At 33.6% G+C, this 14,860-nt stretch overlaps 1 protein-coding gene across 1 annotated transcript; it reads right to left on the bottom strand.

Annotated features, from left to right (window-relative positions):
- Window positions 1-300: 300 nt before the first annotated feature.
- LOC112702791 (proline--tRNA ligase, chloroplastic/mitochondrial) lies at window positions 301-3,970 on the bottom strand. The gene is made up of 11 exons (XM_025753969.3): window positions 3,541-3,970; window positions 3,407-3,463; window positions 2,930-3,040; window positions 2,640-2,726; window positions 2,430-2,543; window positions 2,139-2,345; window positions 1,732-1,869; window positions 1,433-1,594; window positions 1,107-1,306; window positions 785-868; window positions 301-677 (listed from the first exon to the last, which is right to left on the bottom strand). The coding sequence occupies exons 1-11, from the start codon at window positions 3,880-3,882 to the stop codon at window positions 536-538; spliced, it is 1,644 nt and encodes a 547-aa protein (XP_025609754.1). The 5' UTR covers window positions 3,883-3,970; the 3' UTR covers window positions 301-535.
- Between the last annotated feature and the right edge of the window lie 10,890 nt (window positions 3,971-14,860).

Here is a 14,860-nt window from a genome sequence, read left to right as displayed (position 1 = left end):
AAGATCAAGCATTAGAATTCTTGTCAGTGGCCAAAGTGAAATGAGACACGAAGTAACATCAAGCTGTAAATATTGCTCCACAGAAAACCTGCATTTTAAATCTATTAGCATCACCTGGTGACTGGTGTGCTTGAGTTACTTGTTCTTGAGATCATAACCTAAACACTATTCATTACTTGTTCTACATTTTTCTTTTTCAACAATAAACAGTTTCATATGCTGTCGAGTGTTGATGTATAAAATTTTAGCATTTAATTGCAGGACTGATCTGAATTAACTCATATCATAACAAATTCAGGATAATATCAAGAAATCACATAGGTATCATCAAAACTGCAAGTCATAAATATTCCTTACAAAATTTGACAATTGTAACTCCATTATGACAACTAACAATAAAAAGCTACAGTTGATCAGTTAAATGTTCTGTAATAAGTTGTCTATGTTGTACAACACAACTGACTTACCAAAAAATATACGATTCAAACCAAGAATTTGACTACAAGCCCAATCTGCAGGATAATATACTTGGGAATTAGTAAGATTTGGCAAAAATTGCTACTTCTTCGGCAGGATCTCCAGTCATGAAGCATCTTTTGATCCCTTCGGGTTGTTCAAAAGGAAAGCACCTAATGGTTGCTCCTGTTTCCTCCTTTACTTTTAACTCATCTTCATTGCTGCATGATCATGTAAAACAGTTGTCAATCATGGTCCACATCCATATATACACATTTATGCTTAGCCCTGAAAATCTGTTTTAAGAATCTTATATGAAAAAACCTACGTAGCAGACCAAGGACCCCTAGCCCATTTGCCTTGTGATATTGCTACTTTAAGATCATCATATGAGTTCACATCTACAATATTGCTGCAAAAGAAAATGCCGTGCTTTTTCAATATGTCAGTGTTATAGCATAAGCCAAAAACCAGATTCAAGGAGAACATTGTTTTGCCACAATCTAAAGTTATGCTACCATTAGCCTTCTTCACTTCAAACAAGTAGATGATTAATGAAATTATATTACTGTACAGAAGCCATTATTTCACACAATTCAAAGCATGTTAAGAAAGGAGATATTTAGATTTTAGACAGAAAATGAGTGAACCTGTCACGAAATGCTATGGCCCTCTCCAAAAGAGAGGACTGTATTTCATACAACCTGTCTTTCACAAAAGCCACCAAAATAGAAGGCTCCATAGAGATTCCAAACACTTTCCCCTGCTTCCCAGGAACATCTCTCCTGGATATCACCACACTCTCACTAGATACATCACGAGGACCAATTTCAATTCTAAGAGGAACACCCTGAAATGAGAAGGTGCATATTAGGTAAGCACAAGTAGAACTTTAATTTGGCATGAGTTTGCATTAAGCCAGCAGCAACTACTACATCAGATTATTTATATCAAGCATCCAAGTTTAAGAGAAAACCTTCATTTCCCAGAAATTGAATTTCCATCCAGGAGTTCTTTGCTCTGAGTCATCTAGTTTAACTTTAATACCTGCCGTACAAAGAACTTCTTTTACAGAAGATGCTGCATTTAGAACAGCCACTTTCTCTTCATCCTTCTTCCAAATAGGTACAATTACCACCTAAATGAAGCAAGGCATATCATTAAAAAGTACAACCATCAAATGAATTAAATTATCAGCCAATGTGGTAGATGTTCCAAAGGATAATCCCAAACCAGTGACTTAACGTGACTTAGATGTGCAGCACCCTAAAGTACCTGTATCGGAGCAAGCTTTGGAGGAAGCATTAGGCCGGCATCATCTCCATGGGTCATGATAATGCCTCCAACAAAACGTGTACTAATTGCCCATGATGTCTGCCAAACATGCTGCATTTGTCCAGTCTCATCTAAAAACTGCATAAGGATAAATCTTGAGCATCTGCATCTGATATAAATACTTGAAAAAAAGGCATGCAAATATAAGAGTCAATCAAAATTTGAGGGTAACTGCCCAGGTATCATGGAAAGCAAAAATAGCAAATAAATAAAAATAACTTGTGCATTTAAGACGGGAGAAGGAGCATAATTTCTTGAAGAAATTAAGTATATTGATAAAAACAAGTGAACTTCACACCAAGAAAACATTTTGCAGATCTGCAACTACTAAAATGTTGTTTAAATACCTGTGTTCCAAAGGCACGAGAAAAGTTCTGGCCAAGGTTGTGGCTGGTTCCGGCTTGCAATGCTTTCTTGTCACCCATCATGGCCTCAATTGTATAGGTCTTATTAGCTCCAGCGAATGTTTCTACTTTAGATTTTCGACCTGCAATAACAGGTATTGCAGCTTGCTCATAAGCAAATTTGGTATAGATGTCAATCATCTGTATAGCCTGCAGTTTAACAGAAATATTTACTAAGATCACAGTGATGTAACAAGTGAAGACACTAAGGCTTAACACAGAGAAGATAATGACCTCATTTTCTGCCTCTTCAGGAGTTGCATGAGCAGTGTGGCCCTCTTGCCAAAGAAACTCAAGAGTCCTAACAAATGGTTTTGTGCGCATCTCCCATCTTGTGACATTTGCCCACTGCATCACATTTATATGTCAAAAGAAAGTCACAGACTATCCAATCACATAAGCAGACAAGTGTCTACTCACAAGCACAGCAGAGGAAACATTTACCTGATTAATCAAGAGAGGGAGATCACGATAACTTTGGATCCATTTGGTAAACATGTGATTGACAATGGTTTCACTTGTGGGTCGAACCTGACACAGCCTCAAGAATTACAAAAATCAAAGCTAACCTTAGGTCACAGATACTCAATATCACAAATAGAAATTGTATTCAGTATATAGATTGTGAGGAAAAGGAAAAAAAAAAAGAAAAAGAAAAAGAAGAAAACGATACGGAGAAGAAATGCGCATGAAAGCAACATCAGCAAACAAAAAAAGTTGAAGAGCATACACACCACGAGCTTCTCTTCAAGTTCCTTTCCACCTCCAATTGTCACCAATGCCAACTCGGGACTGAAGCCCTCCACATGACTTGCTTCTTTCTCTATAAATGAGTATGGAATAAACTACACCGCAGAATGGAGAAACAAACAAGCACCAAACTCAATAAGAGATATTTTGATGTCATACTACAGTTAGAATCATGGTATCCGCATTATCAATACCTGACTTTGCATTACCATTACATTTCCTATACTACAAGGTGTTTTGCATTATCACACACAAGTTCACAACTTCGGAGAATAAAAAAAGTATTCTTCCTTGAACTGTCTAATGCAAATTCTCCGTCCAACTACTACAATAACCATAGTCACTGAGGATTAAACTATAAATGAGCTAGAAATCCCCCCAAAATAAATAAATAAATTCGCAAACAGGGGAATCACCATAATCACCGAAACATTTTTCCTTACATCATCCCTTTAAATTACCTGCGGAAAGTACATGTTACTATGCCCTGTTTCCTTGAACTTCACATTCAAATAGTCCTGTACGCCAAGAAAAAGAAAATAAGATTTCTCTTAATATATCGGCCAAAAAGAAAGCATAAAAATTGAGGAGGAACCTGAATGGATTCCCAAATAGCGTAACCATAGGGACGAATGACCATGGTGCCGCGAACAGGACCGTAATCGGCTAGCTCGGCGTTGGCTATGAGGTCGAGGTACCAAGCGTTGAAGTCCTGTGACCTTGGCGTTATTACTTGGTCGCTCCCTTTGCTGCTCTTCGAGTTATACTGGGTCTGAGCTGACGCAGCCTCTGCTCTCTGCGAGGAGAAGCTAGCAGCGAGGGGCGGCGGCCGGAGAAGAGTGCCATGGGGGCGTCGGCGTCGTAGAATGGGAATAGAAGACGGTGAGGCGAACAGGTTCGTTAGCGTTAGAGAGGGCAGTCTCAGTGACACTGCCATTTCCTCACTCTTGGTCTCAGATGAGGTTTTCTTTGTTTCCCTCAAACAAATAAATAATAGCACTTTATTGGCATTTTTCTATCTTAATTCTTCAGTCTTAATCAAAAGGGCAATACACATGTTTACCCTTAGGCAAAATCATTTGCACGTAATGTTTTTGAGAATCGAACCGGTGATGAATTGTTAAAATCATTAGTTGATTTACAGTTTAATCAGAATTCAATTGAAATTTAATCAATTTAATTAAATATAAAATAAATATCTTTAATATTTGGTATATAATTTAATATTAAAAATTTACAAACAACTTTAAAATTTAAACACTAAAATTTAACAAACTCAGAATAAATCTGAATAAACAATTTTTGTTATAAAATAAACAAGGAAGATGTAATAAAGTTTAAATAAAAAACACTACTATCATTATTTATTAACATTATTATGTTATTATAAAGATAATAATATACTAATATTATCTTAGTAGTATAGGAAGAGAGAAAGTAAAAAAGTATTTTATATTGTAGTATAAGAAAGAGGAAAAAAATATTTGTTTTATTATTACTGTGTCAATTGCTTCTGATCATGCCTCCTATTTATATTTGTGAAAGTTTAACTTTTTCAACATTATTAATTTCATTCTCTCTTGAGAATGGACATCCACATAAGCTACCTTATCACAACACTTCCTCTTGGATGTTCATTTAGCATAATTGTCAAAACCGAATCGGTGATCGAATTAGTCAGATTACTAAGTCACTGGATCACTGGTTCAACCGGTGGATCACTGGTTGAACCGATAGAACCGGTCGTACGTAAATAAAAAAATATAAAATAGTAAAAATTTGAATAAAGTGACAATTAAGTCCTTAAAATTTTCGACTTCAGATTAATTAGTCCTTGAAAAAAAATAAAGTACCAATTTGGTCCTTCAAAATAATAAACGATAAACACATTATGTCCCTCCATTAATTTATCATGTGAAATTTAGTGGTGATGCTTATATGTCCTTACTAATTAGTCCTAATTCGAAATCTTCGAAGACCTACTAACTCAATACTCTAAAAAATTTAAAATAAATATCTTTACTAATATTTTAATATGTAAATGTAAATATTAAAATATTTGATACTTATTTTAATAATTTTATAAATTCTAAAGAATTAAAAAATGAGTATAAAACTAAAATTAAATTAAATAAATATAAAATAATTCAGTTGTGTATGTATATAATATATAAAATAATTAGCACATAGATTTACAAATGAACACATCAGCTTGGTGGAGGTCTTTATTAGATGGTTCACTAGTTTTTCGGTCGAACCGGGAGGTCCAGTCTAATTCTTACAACAGTGCCATTTAAGATTATGCCTCATTAAAACCTTACTAAAGAAAAACTCAATGGAAAAAAAAACTTCAGTGAAAGAAAAAGAGTACAAAATCTTTTGTGATGGGAACTGTCTTATTAAAAACCTTATCAAGAAAAATCCAATGGGAAAAAACCTTACCAAGGAAAAAAGAGTACAGTCTCCCCCCTCTTGCATCCCAATCTCATGCACCAATCTTTCAAAGTAGGATTTTGGGAGTGACTTTGTGAATAAATCTACCAGATTGTCACTTGAGCGGATCTGTTGGATATCAATTGTCCCCTGATTTTGAAGATCATGAGTGAAGAAGAATTTGGAAGAAATATGCTTTGTTCTATCACCGTTAATGTATCCGCCTTTAAGTTGAGCAATGCATGCTATATTATCTTCAAACAGGACAGTTGAAGCTATCTTATGATCAATTAGTCCACATGATGACAAAATATATTGGATCAAACTAATGAGCCAAAAACACTTGCAACTTGCTTCATGAATCGCTAGTATTTCGGCATGATTAGAGGATGTTGCAGAAATCGTCTGTTTCGTGGACCTCTATGATATAGTTGTTCCACCATATGTAAATATGTATCCTGTTTGAGATCTCCCTTTATGTGGATCAGACAAGTATCCAGCATCTGCATAGCCAACTAATTGTGACTTGGATCCATATGGATAAAATAATCCCATATCAACCGTTCTATGAAGATATCGAAAGATTTGTTTGATTCCACTCCAATATCTTCTGGTTGGAGAGGAACTATATCTTGCTAGTAAATTCATAGCAAATGATATATCGGGTCGTGTATTATTAGTAAGATACATTAGCGCTCCAATGGCACTAAGATATGGTACTTCAGGACCAAGGATATCTTTATTTTCTTCTTTAGGACGGAATTGATCTTTTTACACATCCAAAGATTTTATGATCATTGGAGTACTTAATGGATGTGACTTATCCATATAAAATCTCTTCAAGATCTTCTCTGTGTATGTTGTTTGATAAATAAAGATCCCATTTTTTATATGCTTGATGTGCAGGTCGAGACAAAATTTAGTCCTTCCAAGATCTTTCATCTCAAACTCTTCTTTTAGAGTTTTTATAATTGTTGGAATCTCTTCAGGAGTTCCAATGATATTTAAATCATCAATATACATAGCAATTATAATGAATCCAGATGCAGATTTCTTTATGAAAACACATGGGCAGATATCATCATTCTTGAATCCATTTTTTGGCTAGATACTCAGTAAGACGATTATAGCACATTCGACCAGATTGCTTCAAACCATATAAAAATCTTTGCAATTTGACTAAGTATAACCCCTGCAAATATTCATTGGATAGTTTAGATATCTTTAGTCCTTCAGGGACTTTCATATAGATATCCCGATCTAATGAGCCGTATAAGTAGGCTGTTACCACATCCATTAAATGCATATGTAGTTTATGATATGCAAATAAACTGACCAAATAACGCAATGTTATTGCATCCACTACAGGGGAATATGTTTCTTCATAATCTATACCGGGCCTTTGTGAAAAATCTTGTTCCACAAGTCGGATTTTGTAGCGCACAACTTCATTTTTCTCATTTTGTTTTCTCACAAATACCCATCGGTATCCAACAGGTTTTACATCTTCTGGTTTATGGACTACAGGTCCAAAGACTTCACGTTTTGCAAGTGAGTCTAACTCAGCCTTCATGGCTTCTTTCCATTTTGGCCAATCATTCCTTTGTCGACATTTTTCAACTGATCTTGGCTCAAGATTCCTTACTTTCATGCATGATATTTAATGCCACATTATATGCAAATATTTCATTGACAATTGTCTTATTTCGATCCCATTTCTCTTCTGTAAAGACATAATTTATCGAGATCTCATCATCTTCACAATTTTCAGGTACCTGAACGTCTTCTAACGTTAAAACTATATCAGAATTTTGGACAACTGCAAGTGTCTTTACTATGTCTTTTCCAATAGGAATAGTATTTACCTTTTTTCTCTGTCGAGGATTTTTTTCTTTGGAGCCGATAGGCCTGCCACGCTTTTGGCGTGAATTTGCTTCAATGGCTATTTGTCCGACTGGGACATCAATTTGAATTGGGGTATTTTTTGCTGGTATATAAGATTTGGTTATCCTCTTTGTATCGGAAAATGCATCAGGCAATTCATTTTCTATTCTTTGCAAATGTATAATCTTTTGAACTTCTAGTTCACATTACGCTGATCGAGGATCTAAATGCATTAAGGATGATGCATTCCAATTAAGTTCCTTTTCAGGAAGCTTATTCTCTCCCCTTAATGTTGGAAATTTTGATTCATCAAAATGACAATCCGCAAAGCGGAATTTAAATACATCTCCAGTTTGTATCTCAAGATACCTCACTATAGAGGGAGAATCATATCCAACATATATCCCCAAATTTCTTTGGGGTCCCATTTTGGTGCGATTAGGTGGTGCAATGGGAACATATATCACACACCCAAATATTCTTAAATGAAAAAAATTTGGCTGCTGGCCAAAAGCTAATTGCATAGGAGAGAACTGATGGTAACTCGTGGGCCTCAAACGAATAAGTGCTGCAGCATAAATAACAGGCCCCCAAACCGAGGTTGGGAGATTTGTTCTCATATGTAAGGGTCTAGCAATTAATTGAAGCGTTTAATAAGTGATTCTGCTAACCCATTTTGTGTGTGAACATAAGCTACTAGATGTTCAACACTTATTCCATTAGTTATACAATAAGCATCAAAAGCTTGGGAAGTAAATTCACCAGCATTATCAAGACGAATTGCTTTCATTGGATTTTCTGAAAATTGTTGTTTTAATCGAATAATTTGAGCCAGTAATATCACAAATGCCAGGTTGCGAGAAGACAATAAGCACACATGTGACCATCTCGAAGATGCATCTATTAGGACCATAAAATATCTAAAAGATCCACATGGTGGATGAATAGGTCCACATATATCGCCTTGAATCCTTTCTATGAATTTAGGGGACTCAAATCCAATCTTTACTAGTGATGGCCTTAAAATTAACTTTCCCTGAGAACATGCAGCACAACAAAATTCACTAGATTTAAGAATCTTCTAGTTCCAGTGAATGTCCATGGGAGTTTTCAATAATTCTCCGCATCATTGTTGTTCCCGGATAACCCAATCGGTCGTGCCAAGTTATGAATTCATTTGGGCTAGTAAACTTTTGGTTTACAGTGGCATGTGATTCAATTGCACAAATTTTGATATATTATAACCCAGATGAAAATTATGGTAACTTTTCTAATATAACCTTTTTATTTAAATCATGAGTTGTGATACATAAGTACTCATGACTTTCCTCATTCATAGCCTCAATATTATATACATTTCAGTGAATATCTTTAAAGCTCAACAAGATTTTTAGAGACTTGGTAGACAATAGTGTATTATTTATTATGAATTTTGTTCCTCCAGGAAACAAAATTATAGCTCTTTCGGAGTCTTCAATCACATTTTCTGAGCCAATAATAGTATTAACATATTCTTCTTTTGGCACAAGATGGGTAAAATATATATCACTTTTGAGAATAGTGTGCGAACTTGCACTATCCGCAAGGCATACATCTTCATTATATATCCTTGCCATTTTCTTCAAAGACAAATAATAATAATAAAATGAGTAGTATGTACAGTTAAATTGAATATTTGATCGGAATTATTTTTCTAAGAAACACTGTACATAAAAATAATGTCATATACTAAAATTTTATTTAAAACTTGACACATTTAATGATTTCAGAATTCATAAACATTAATATTTTATTATTTATATACATTGTATTTGAAACTTAAATACATAGAAAATAAAACTTAACAACAAATTCTTTACATCATTTATTTACATGGATACTTAACAATCCCACATATTAAACTATTACATCATTGATCAAATGACCAATATTTTCTTTAGGATTCTCAAAGAAATTAGATACATCATAATGAGTGGTAGAATTTTCAACATCATTTGAAACAAAATTCGTTTCCTTTCCTTTGTCGTTCTTTTTCAAAGATGCTTGATAAAGATCGACTAGGTGCCTTAGTGTACGACAGGTACACAACCAATGGCCCTTTCTACCACAACGGAAATACTTATCCTCTGTTGATTTATTTTGCCCAATGTTTCTTTCTTTATCCTACTTCTGGTGAGATCCTCTCTTTTGAACATAATTCATTTTCATTCTATAATTTTTTTTGTTGCCAAAACCTTGCCATTTACCTCTTCTGGGGTAATGATTTACCGCATTTACTTCAAGAAATGGGGCAGCACCAGCTGGACGTGGTTCGTAATTCTTTAAGAGCAACCCATTGTTGCGTTCAGCAACAAGAAGGCAAGAAATTAGCTCAGAATATTTTTTAAATCCCTTTTCTCGATACTGTTGCTGCAGGAGCACATTCAAGGCATGGAAGGTCGAAAAAGTTTTCTCTAACATATCATTATCAGATATTTTTTCCTACATAATTTCATTCATGAGGTGATTCGAAACATTGCCGAATTATATTCATTTATGGATTTAAAATCCAGTAGACGCAAGTGCGTCCATTTATATCGGGCTTGAGGAAGTATCACCGTCTTTTGATGATTATACCTTTCTTCAAGGTCTTTCCAAAGATCTGAAGGATCTTTTAATGTGAGATATTCATTTTTCAATCCTTCGTCAAGACGACGACGAAGAAAAATTATGGCTTTGGCTTTATCCTTCTGGGATGCATTATTTTCAGCATTAATGGTATCTTCAAGATCCATTGAATCAAGATGGATTTCAGCATCTAATATCCATGATAAATAATTGTTTTCAGATATATCAACAACATTGAATTCAAGATGAGAGAGTTTCGACATAATGAAAATTTGTCACCTGAGTCTTCCTAAAAATTTGATCAGAGTCTCGTGTTGATAACGTGTTGTAAAATAAATAAGGAAGATGTAATAAAGTATAAATAGAAAATACTACTATCAGTATTTACCAATACTAATCTACTACTATAAAGATAATAATATATTAATATTATATTAGTAGTATACGAAGAGAGAAAGTAAAGAAGTACTTTATATTGTAGTATAAGAAAGAGAAAGAGAGAATATTTGTTTTATTATTGCTATGTCAATTGCCTCTGATCAAGCCTCCTATTTATACTTGTAAAAGTTTAACTTTTTCAACGTTATTAATTTCATTCTCTCTTGAGAATTGACATCCACATAAGCTACCTTATCACAACAACTTTATAATTGTTCTTGTTCCATCTTTAACATTCAGCAAAAATAAATCTGAATAAGCAACTCATAATAAGTAAAAATTAACAAATTCGAAATCAAAAATAAAAAAAACTCAGCAACTCAAAGTTTCAATAACTCAGAATAAGCAAAAATTAACAAAAGTAGTATTATACTATTATTAACACATCAACCTAGAATCAGTCCAACAACTTAGAATAACAGAATAACGGAGAACATAAGTGAGCTCGAAGAGAGTGAGAGAAAGCTCGAACAGGGAAGTGAACTCAGACGGAGAGACAGAAAGAAGAGATGACAACCGACGGACCCAACAACCCTCGCCACTAGCGACGCTACGAGCTCGATGCAACCCCTTCGTGCGATGCTAAGGAGAAGACGAACAATGAGAACAGGGCCGAGTAAAGCTGCTTTCCACAGGCGACGATGACACCCATGGAGAGGAGAAAGATTTGGTGACCTCTTTGACTAGTAGATGGTGGATGGTGGCTGGTGGGCTGGTGGCTGTTCGACGACAACACCCACAAGGTATTAGAGCTTGTTTGAAAACTTTTGAATTAGAATTCACTCAAGAATTAGATTTTTTTTCCTTGTTTTAGAACAAATAAAAATGAATGATTTAAACTCCTTTGAGAATTTCAATTCTCACTTTTGTCTCATTTACAAATCAGACCAAAAGTGGTCTGATTTTGAAATCAATTCTTACACCAATTTAGCTTAACATGTCAAATGTCAAAAATATTCTTATTTAAGTAAATGGATGTTTAATAAAATAATTTTGTTACGAACAAAATTGTAGAAGAAGAAAATTTAACTCTAAGAGTTATTTCAAACCAAAGAATTGAATTATATTCTATTAGTATATTAAAGTCATTCCAAACTATGGAATTGAATTTCAAATAGAAATGAAATTTTTTTTAAAGAAAATAGAATTCTTTTCTCACACTCAAATATTTTCAAACGAGCTCTTAGGGTTTTTTGTTTCACCTCTATGAGTGAGACTCAGAAAGAGAAACAGGTGGGGTGGAGTGGGGTGGGGTTCAGTTCGGTTCGCTTCGCTTCGCTTTTCTCTTCTTTTTTAAAAAAAAATCCAAAATGACGCTGTTCTGAGCCAAACCAGTGAGTCGCAAAAAACCGGGCTTTTGGATATAACGAAACAAAATTGATTTGCTTATGTATTTTGTTATCTATAGCGGTGTGTGTCTTGTTGTTGTTATATGAGTATAGAAACGATGTAGTTTTAGATAATGAAACATTCATTATTTTCTGAACTTCCATATAACATTTATCAACTGCTCTTTGTTTATCACGAATCCTATTGAAACACGTGAAATTTCATTTTAAAAGTTGTTATATGCATGACGTCGATGATCATAACGATCTTTTGTAAATAGACACGTCACAGTAGTTAATAGTAGTTAATGGTGCATATATAAGTACTGGATATAATGTGTCCACATTTTGCTATCGTAAAGAATCAAATAGTACTATTTTTTCATCAAAGATTAAATAATACAAAATCAAAATCTTCAAAAACCTAATTGTTACTATACTCCGAATAACAAATGATATAAACACTTAGTCGTTCATTATGAGATGTAATCATATGTCCTCATTATGGAGTAAAAACTTAGTTCTGGCTTGCCATGAGAATTTTGTAATTGGATGATACACAACAACATTCTCTCAAGAATGAAAATCAGTAGTCGCTAGTTAGTGTCATTGAAATAACAAGACAAAAAGAAAGAAAACATATTTCACATTCTTAACAAACAAGGATAAATAAAAGTTAAGGTCTCAAGAAAGGAAGATATGTGATTTGGTACTCCAAAATAATATGGAATTTTAGTAGTCTTCAATTAAAAAAAAAATTGTATATAAAATTTTAGAGCATTTTTAATAGAATATTTTTAAAATATCACTTTTGATACTTTCAAGAAGTGAATTGATTTAGAATTGAAATCTACATTGAAATTGATTTATGAAATAAAATTGATATCACCTTAGAAATACAATATCACATTGATAGAAATCAATACAATTTTGTTATGATAATGAAATAATTAAAAATAATATAAAGTTCTAAATGAACTAAGACTAAATGTGTGTTTGGTTTAATGTTTCATTCAACAAACATACGTTTTAGTTTATTGAATGGCATCCTTTTTGTTTGGCTTCTTTTTTCTTCTTTTTCATCAACGTTCAGCATTCTTCAAATGCACGTTTTTCAAAAGTAATATTGGACTTGCTTCAACATTCAATTAAGAATGTTATTGGAAATTTATGATAGACTAATTTATTTTCTACCAACCATACTTTTTTTATACTCTTTTATCCTTTAAAAAGAACTTTTTCGTGATTCTCATATACAAAAAAGGTTGGCTTTGAAACTACAAAATTGGTTCATTCAACAACAACAATCCATAAATGAACACTTTATTTTTCTTCATAATTAATTTTCTTTCTTTATTACTTGCCAAACTGAATAATTTTTTTTATTGGTATAAACTCAATCTTTTTTTTCATAATAGTTCATCCTAGAAATGGATGATCATCGTGACCCAATTAGAGATCAAAAAGTTCATCACATGCAGCATAATTAGTTTTAGTTGTTTATTAGTTTTAGTTGTTTATTTGTGTATATATACTTCATGTAAGTCATAACTATCTCTTTGTTAAGTTAAGAATTAATTTGGTACCTTATGATGACAGACATAATTAATTATTTTTTATTATAACTAACCATTATGATGAGTATTATAGGAATCAATCAAAGATGATATCAAGCCAAACTAGGAAAGAATCTATATAATCAAAACAGCAAGTAATGCGCTCCAAAATCAGATCATATTCATAAGGAATTGCTGCATTTGACTTGAGGAATAAAGAAGGAAAGATCTTCTCAATGCCAACAGCCATAAACATAATTGGGATAATGGCTAGTTTTGTGAAAAAAAAAATTATATCAACCTTGAAGAAGAGTATATCAATATCTATATAAGAAGAATGAAGACAAGGAAGAAGGCAACCATTGAAGTAAAATCTGATTTGATACACAAACTTATTCCTTTGTCATATTGTGTATGTTCTTGTTCTCTTATGTCTAGAAATAAGATCAATTTGAAATATAAAAAAGGTAAAGAGATGAGTTCATACAAAAGCCAAAATTCAATCATTATTTGAATGTTTGTATTTGAAAGTATGCTGGTTAGAGTACACTTAATTCTCCTTAATTAGGTTAGGTTAGCATCTAGGTGATTTACTGAGCTTGAAATAGCTTATGTAGTTTACAAGAGTGTGAGTCTCTTGGAATTTGTGATTGTAATCTAAATTATACCATTGTTATGATGACTACAGAGGCGGAGCTTCTCTAGGAAAATGCAAGCCATGACCCCCCCCCCCCCAAATATTTTATAAAAGCGTTAGTAGCAAGGTTCTGAAAATCGAACTGGACTAGTCGGTTTGACCGGATTAACCAGAAACTGGTCACCAGGCCAGTCCAGTTGACCCCAGAATCGTTCTGCAAAAAAATCGATGAAAAAATTGGTCAAACCGGTAGTTAACCGATGAACCAGCCGAACCGACTGGGTTTTCACAAGTTTCGGTTTTTTATATTCACAAAAAGCGGCGTCGTTTTGACGCTTCGGAAAAAAAAAATACATTACCGATAGCTGACCCAACCCACCCGAAGAACCACTCACACAAAGCCTCCCTCAACCCTAATTTTCTCTTCCAGTCATCCTCCAACATCCCCAGAAGGAAATCCACCGTCGCCAACATAATTGACGCCGATAGTGACCACCAGACGTTGCCACCGTTGCAGATCGAAGGTCCTCTGGTCGTCAGAAGCACAATTTGAAGGTTTTATCGTCGTCGGACATCTATTCTGCACTTTTGTTGTCATCGTTGTCGTCGGACATCTGTTCTGCCGCTGTGAACTCTAGCTTTCTGTGCTCTCTGCCGCGGTGAGTTCTTGGGGTTTTGTTTTTCAAATAATTTTTTTTATTCGGTGAATTAACTGTATGAATTGGGTTCTTAAGACTTTCGTTTTTGTTATTTTTAATTAATTTTTTATTCAGTGAGAAATTTAGTCCAGACTTGAGTTCAAATGCAGAGTTCTTCTTATGAGTTCTTCTTTTGCTTTTCAATTTTTTTATTTTGTTAATTATTTGGATTAATAATTCTGTAATTATAAATTTTACTGAATATGAATTTGATATAAGTTCAATTTTGGGCCTCTAGATTTTGAATTTTGCTATATAAGTTCAATTTTGCTATATTGATCTAACAAGGCTAGAAAAGGAAAATCGGTATTTTCCATCTAATAGATTTTCAAAG

The sequence above is a fragment of the Arachis hypogaea genome, chromosome 7, assembly GCF_003086295.3.
Source record: "Arachis hypogaea cultivar Tifrunner chromosome 7, arahy.Tifrunner.gnm2.J5K5, whole genome shotgun sequence".
Classification (NCBI taxonomy): domain Eukaryota; kingdom Viridiplantae; phylum Streptophyta; class Magnoliopsida; order Fabales; family Fabaceae; genus Arachis; species Arachis hypogaea.
The sequence above is the reverse complement of the archived record's forward strand: the minus strand, read 5'-3'. Positions and strand labels throughout refer to the sequence as shown.

What these genes read in the sequence shown, in the direction of transcription:
- LOC112702791 (XM_025753969.3), bottom strand. Translation starts at nt 3,882, where the DNA reads ATGGCAGTGTCACTGAGACTGCCCTCTCTAACGCTAACGAACCTGTTC. An exon ending in CTATTTGGGAATCCATTCAG is followed by an intron (nt 3,464 to 3,540) that starts GTTCCTCCTCAA and finishes CTTGGCGTACAG; the next exon opens with GACTATTTGAATGTGAAGTT. An exon ending in AACTTGAAGAGAAGCTCGTG is followed by an intron (nt 2,727 to 2,929) that starts GTGTGTATGCTC and finishes AGGCTGTGTCAG; the next exon opens with GTTCGACCCACAAGTGAAAC.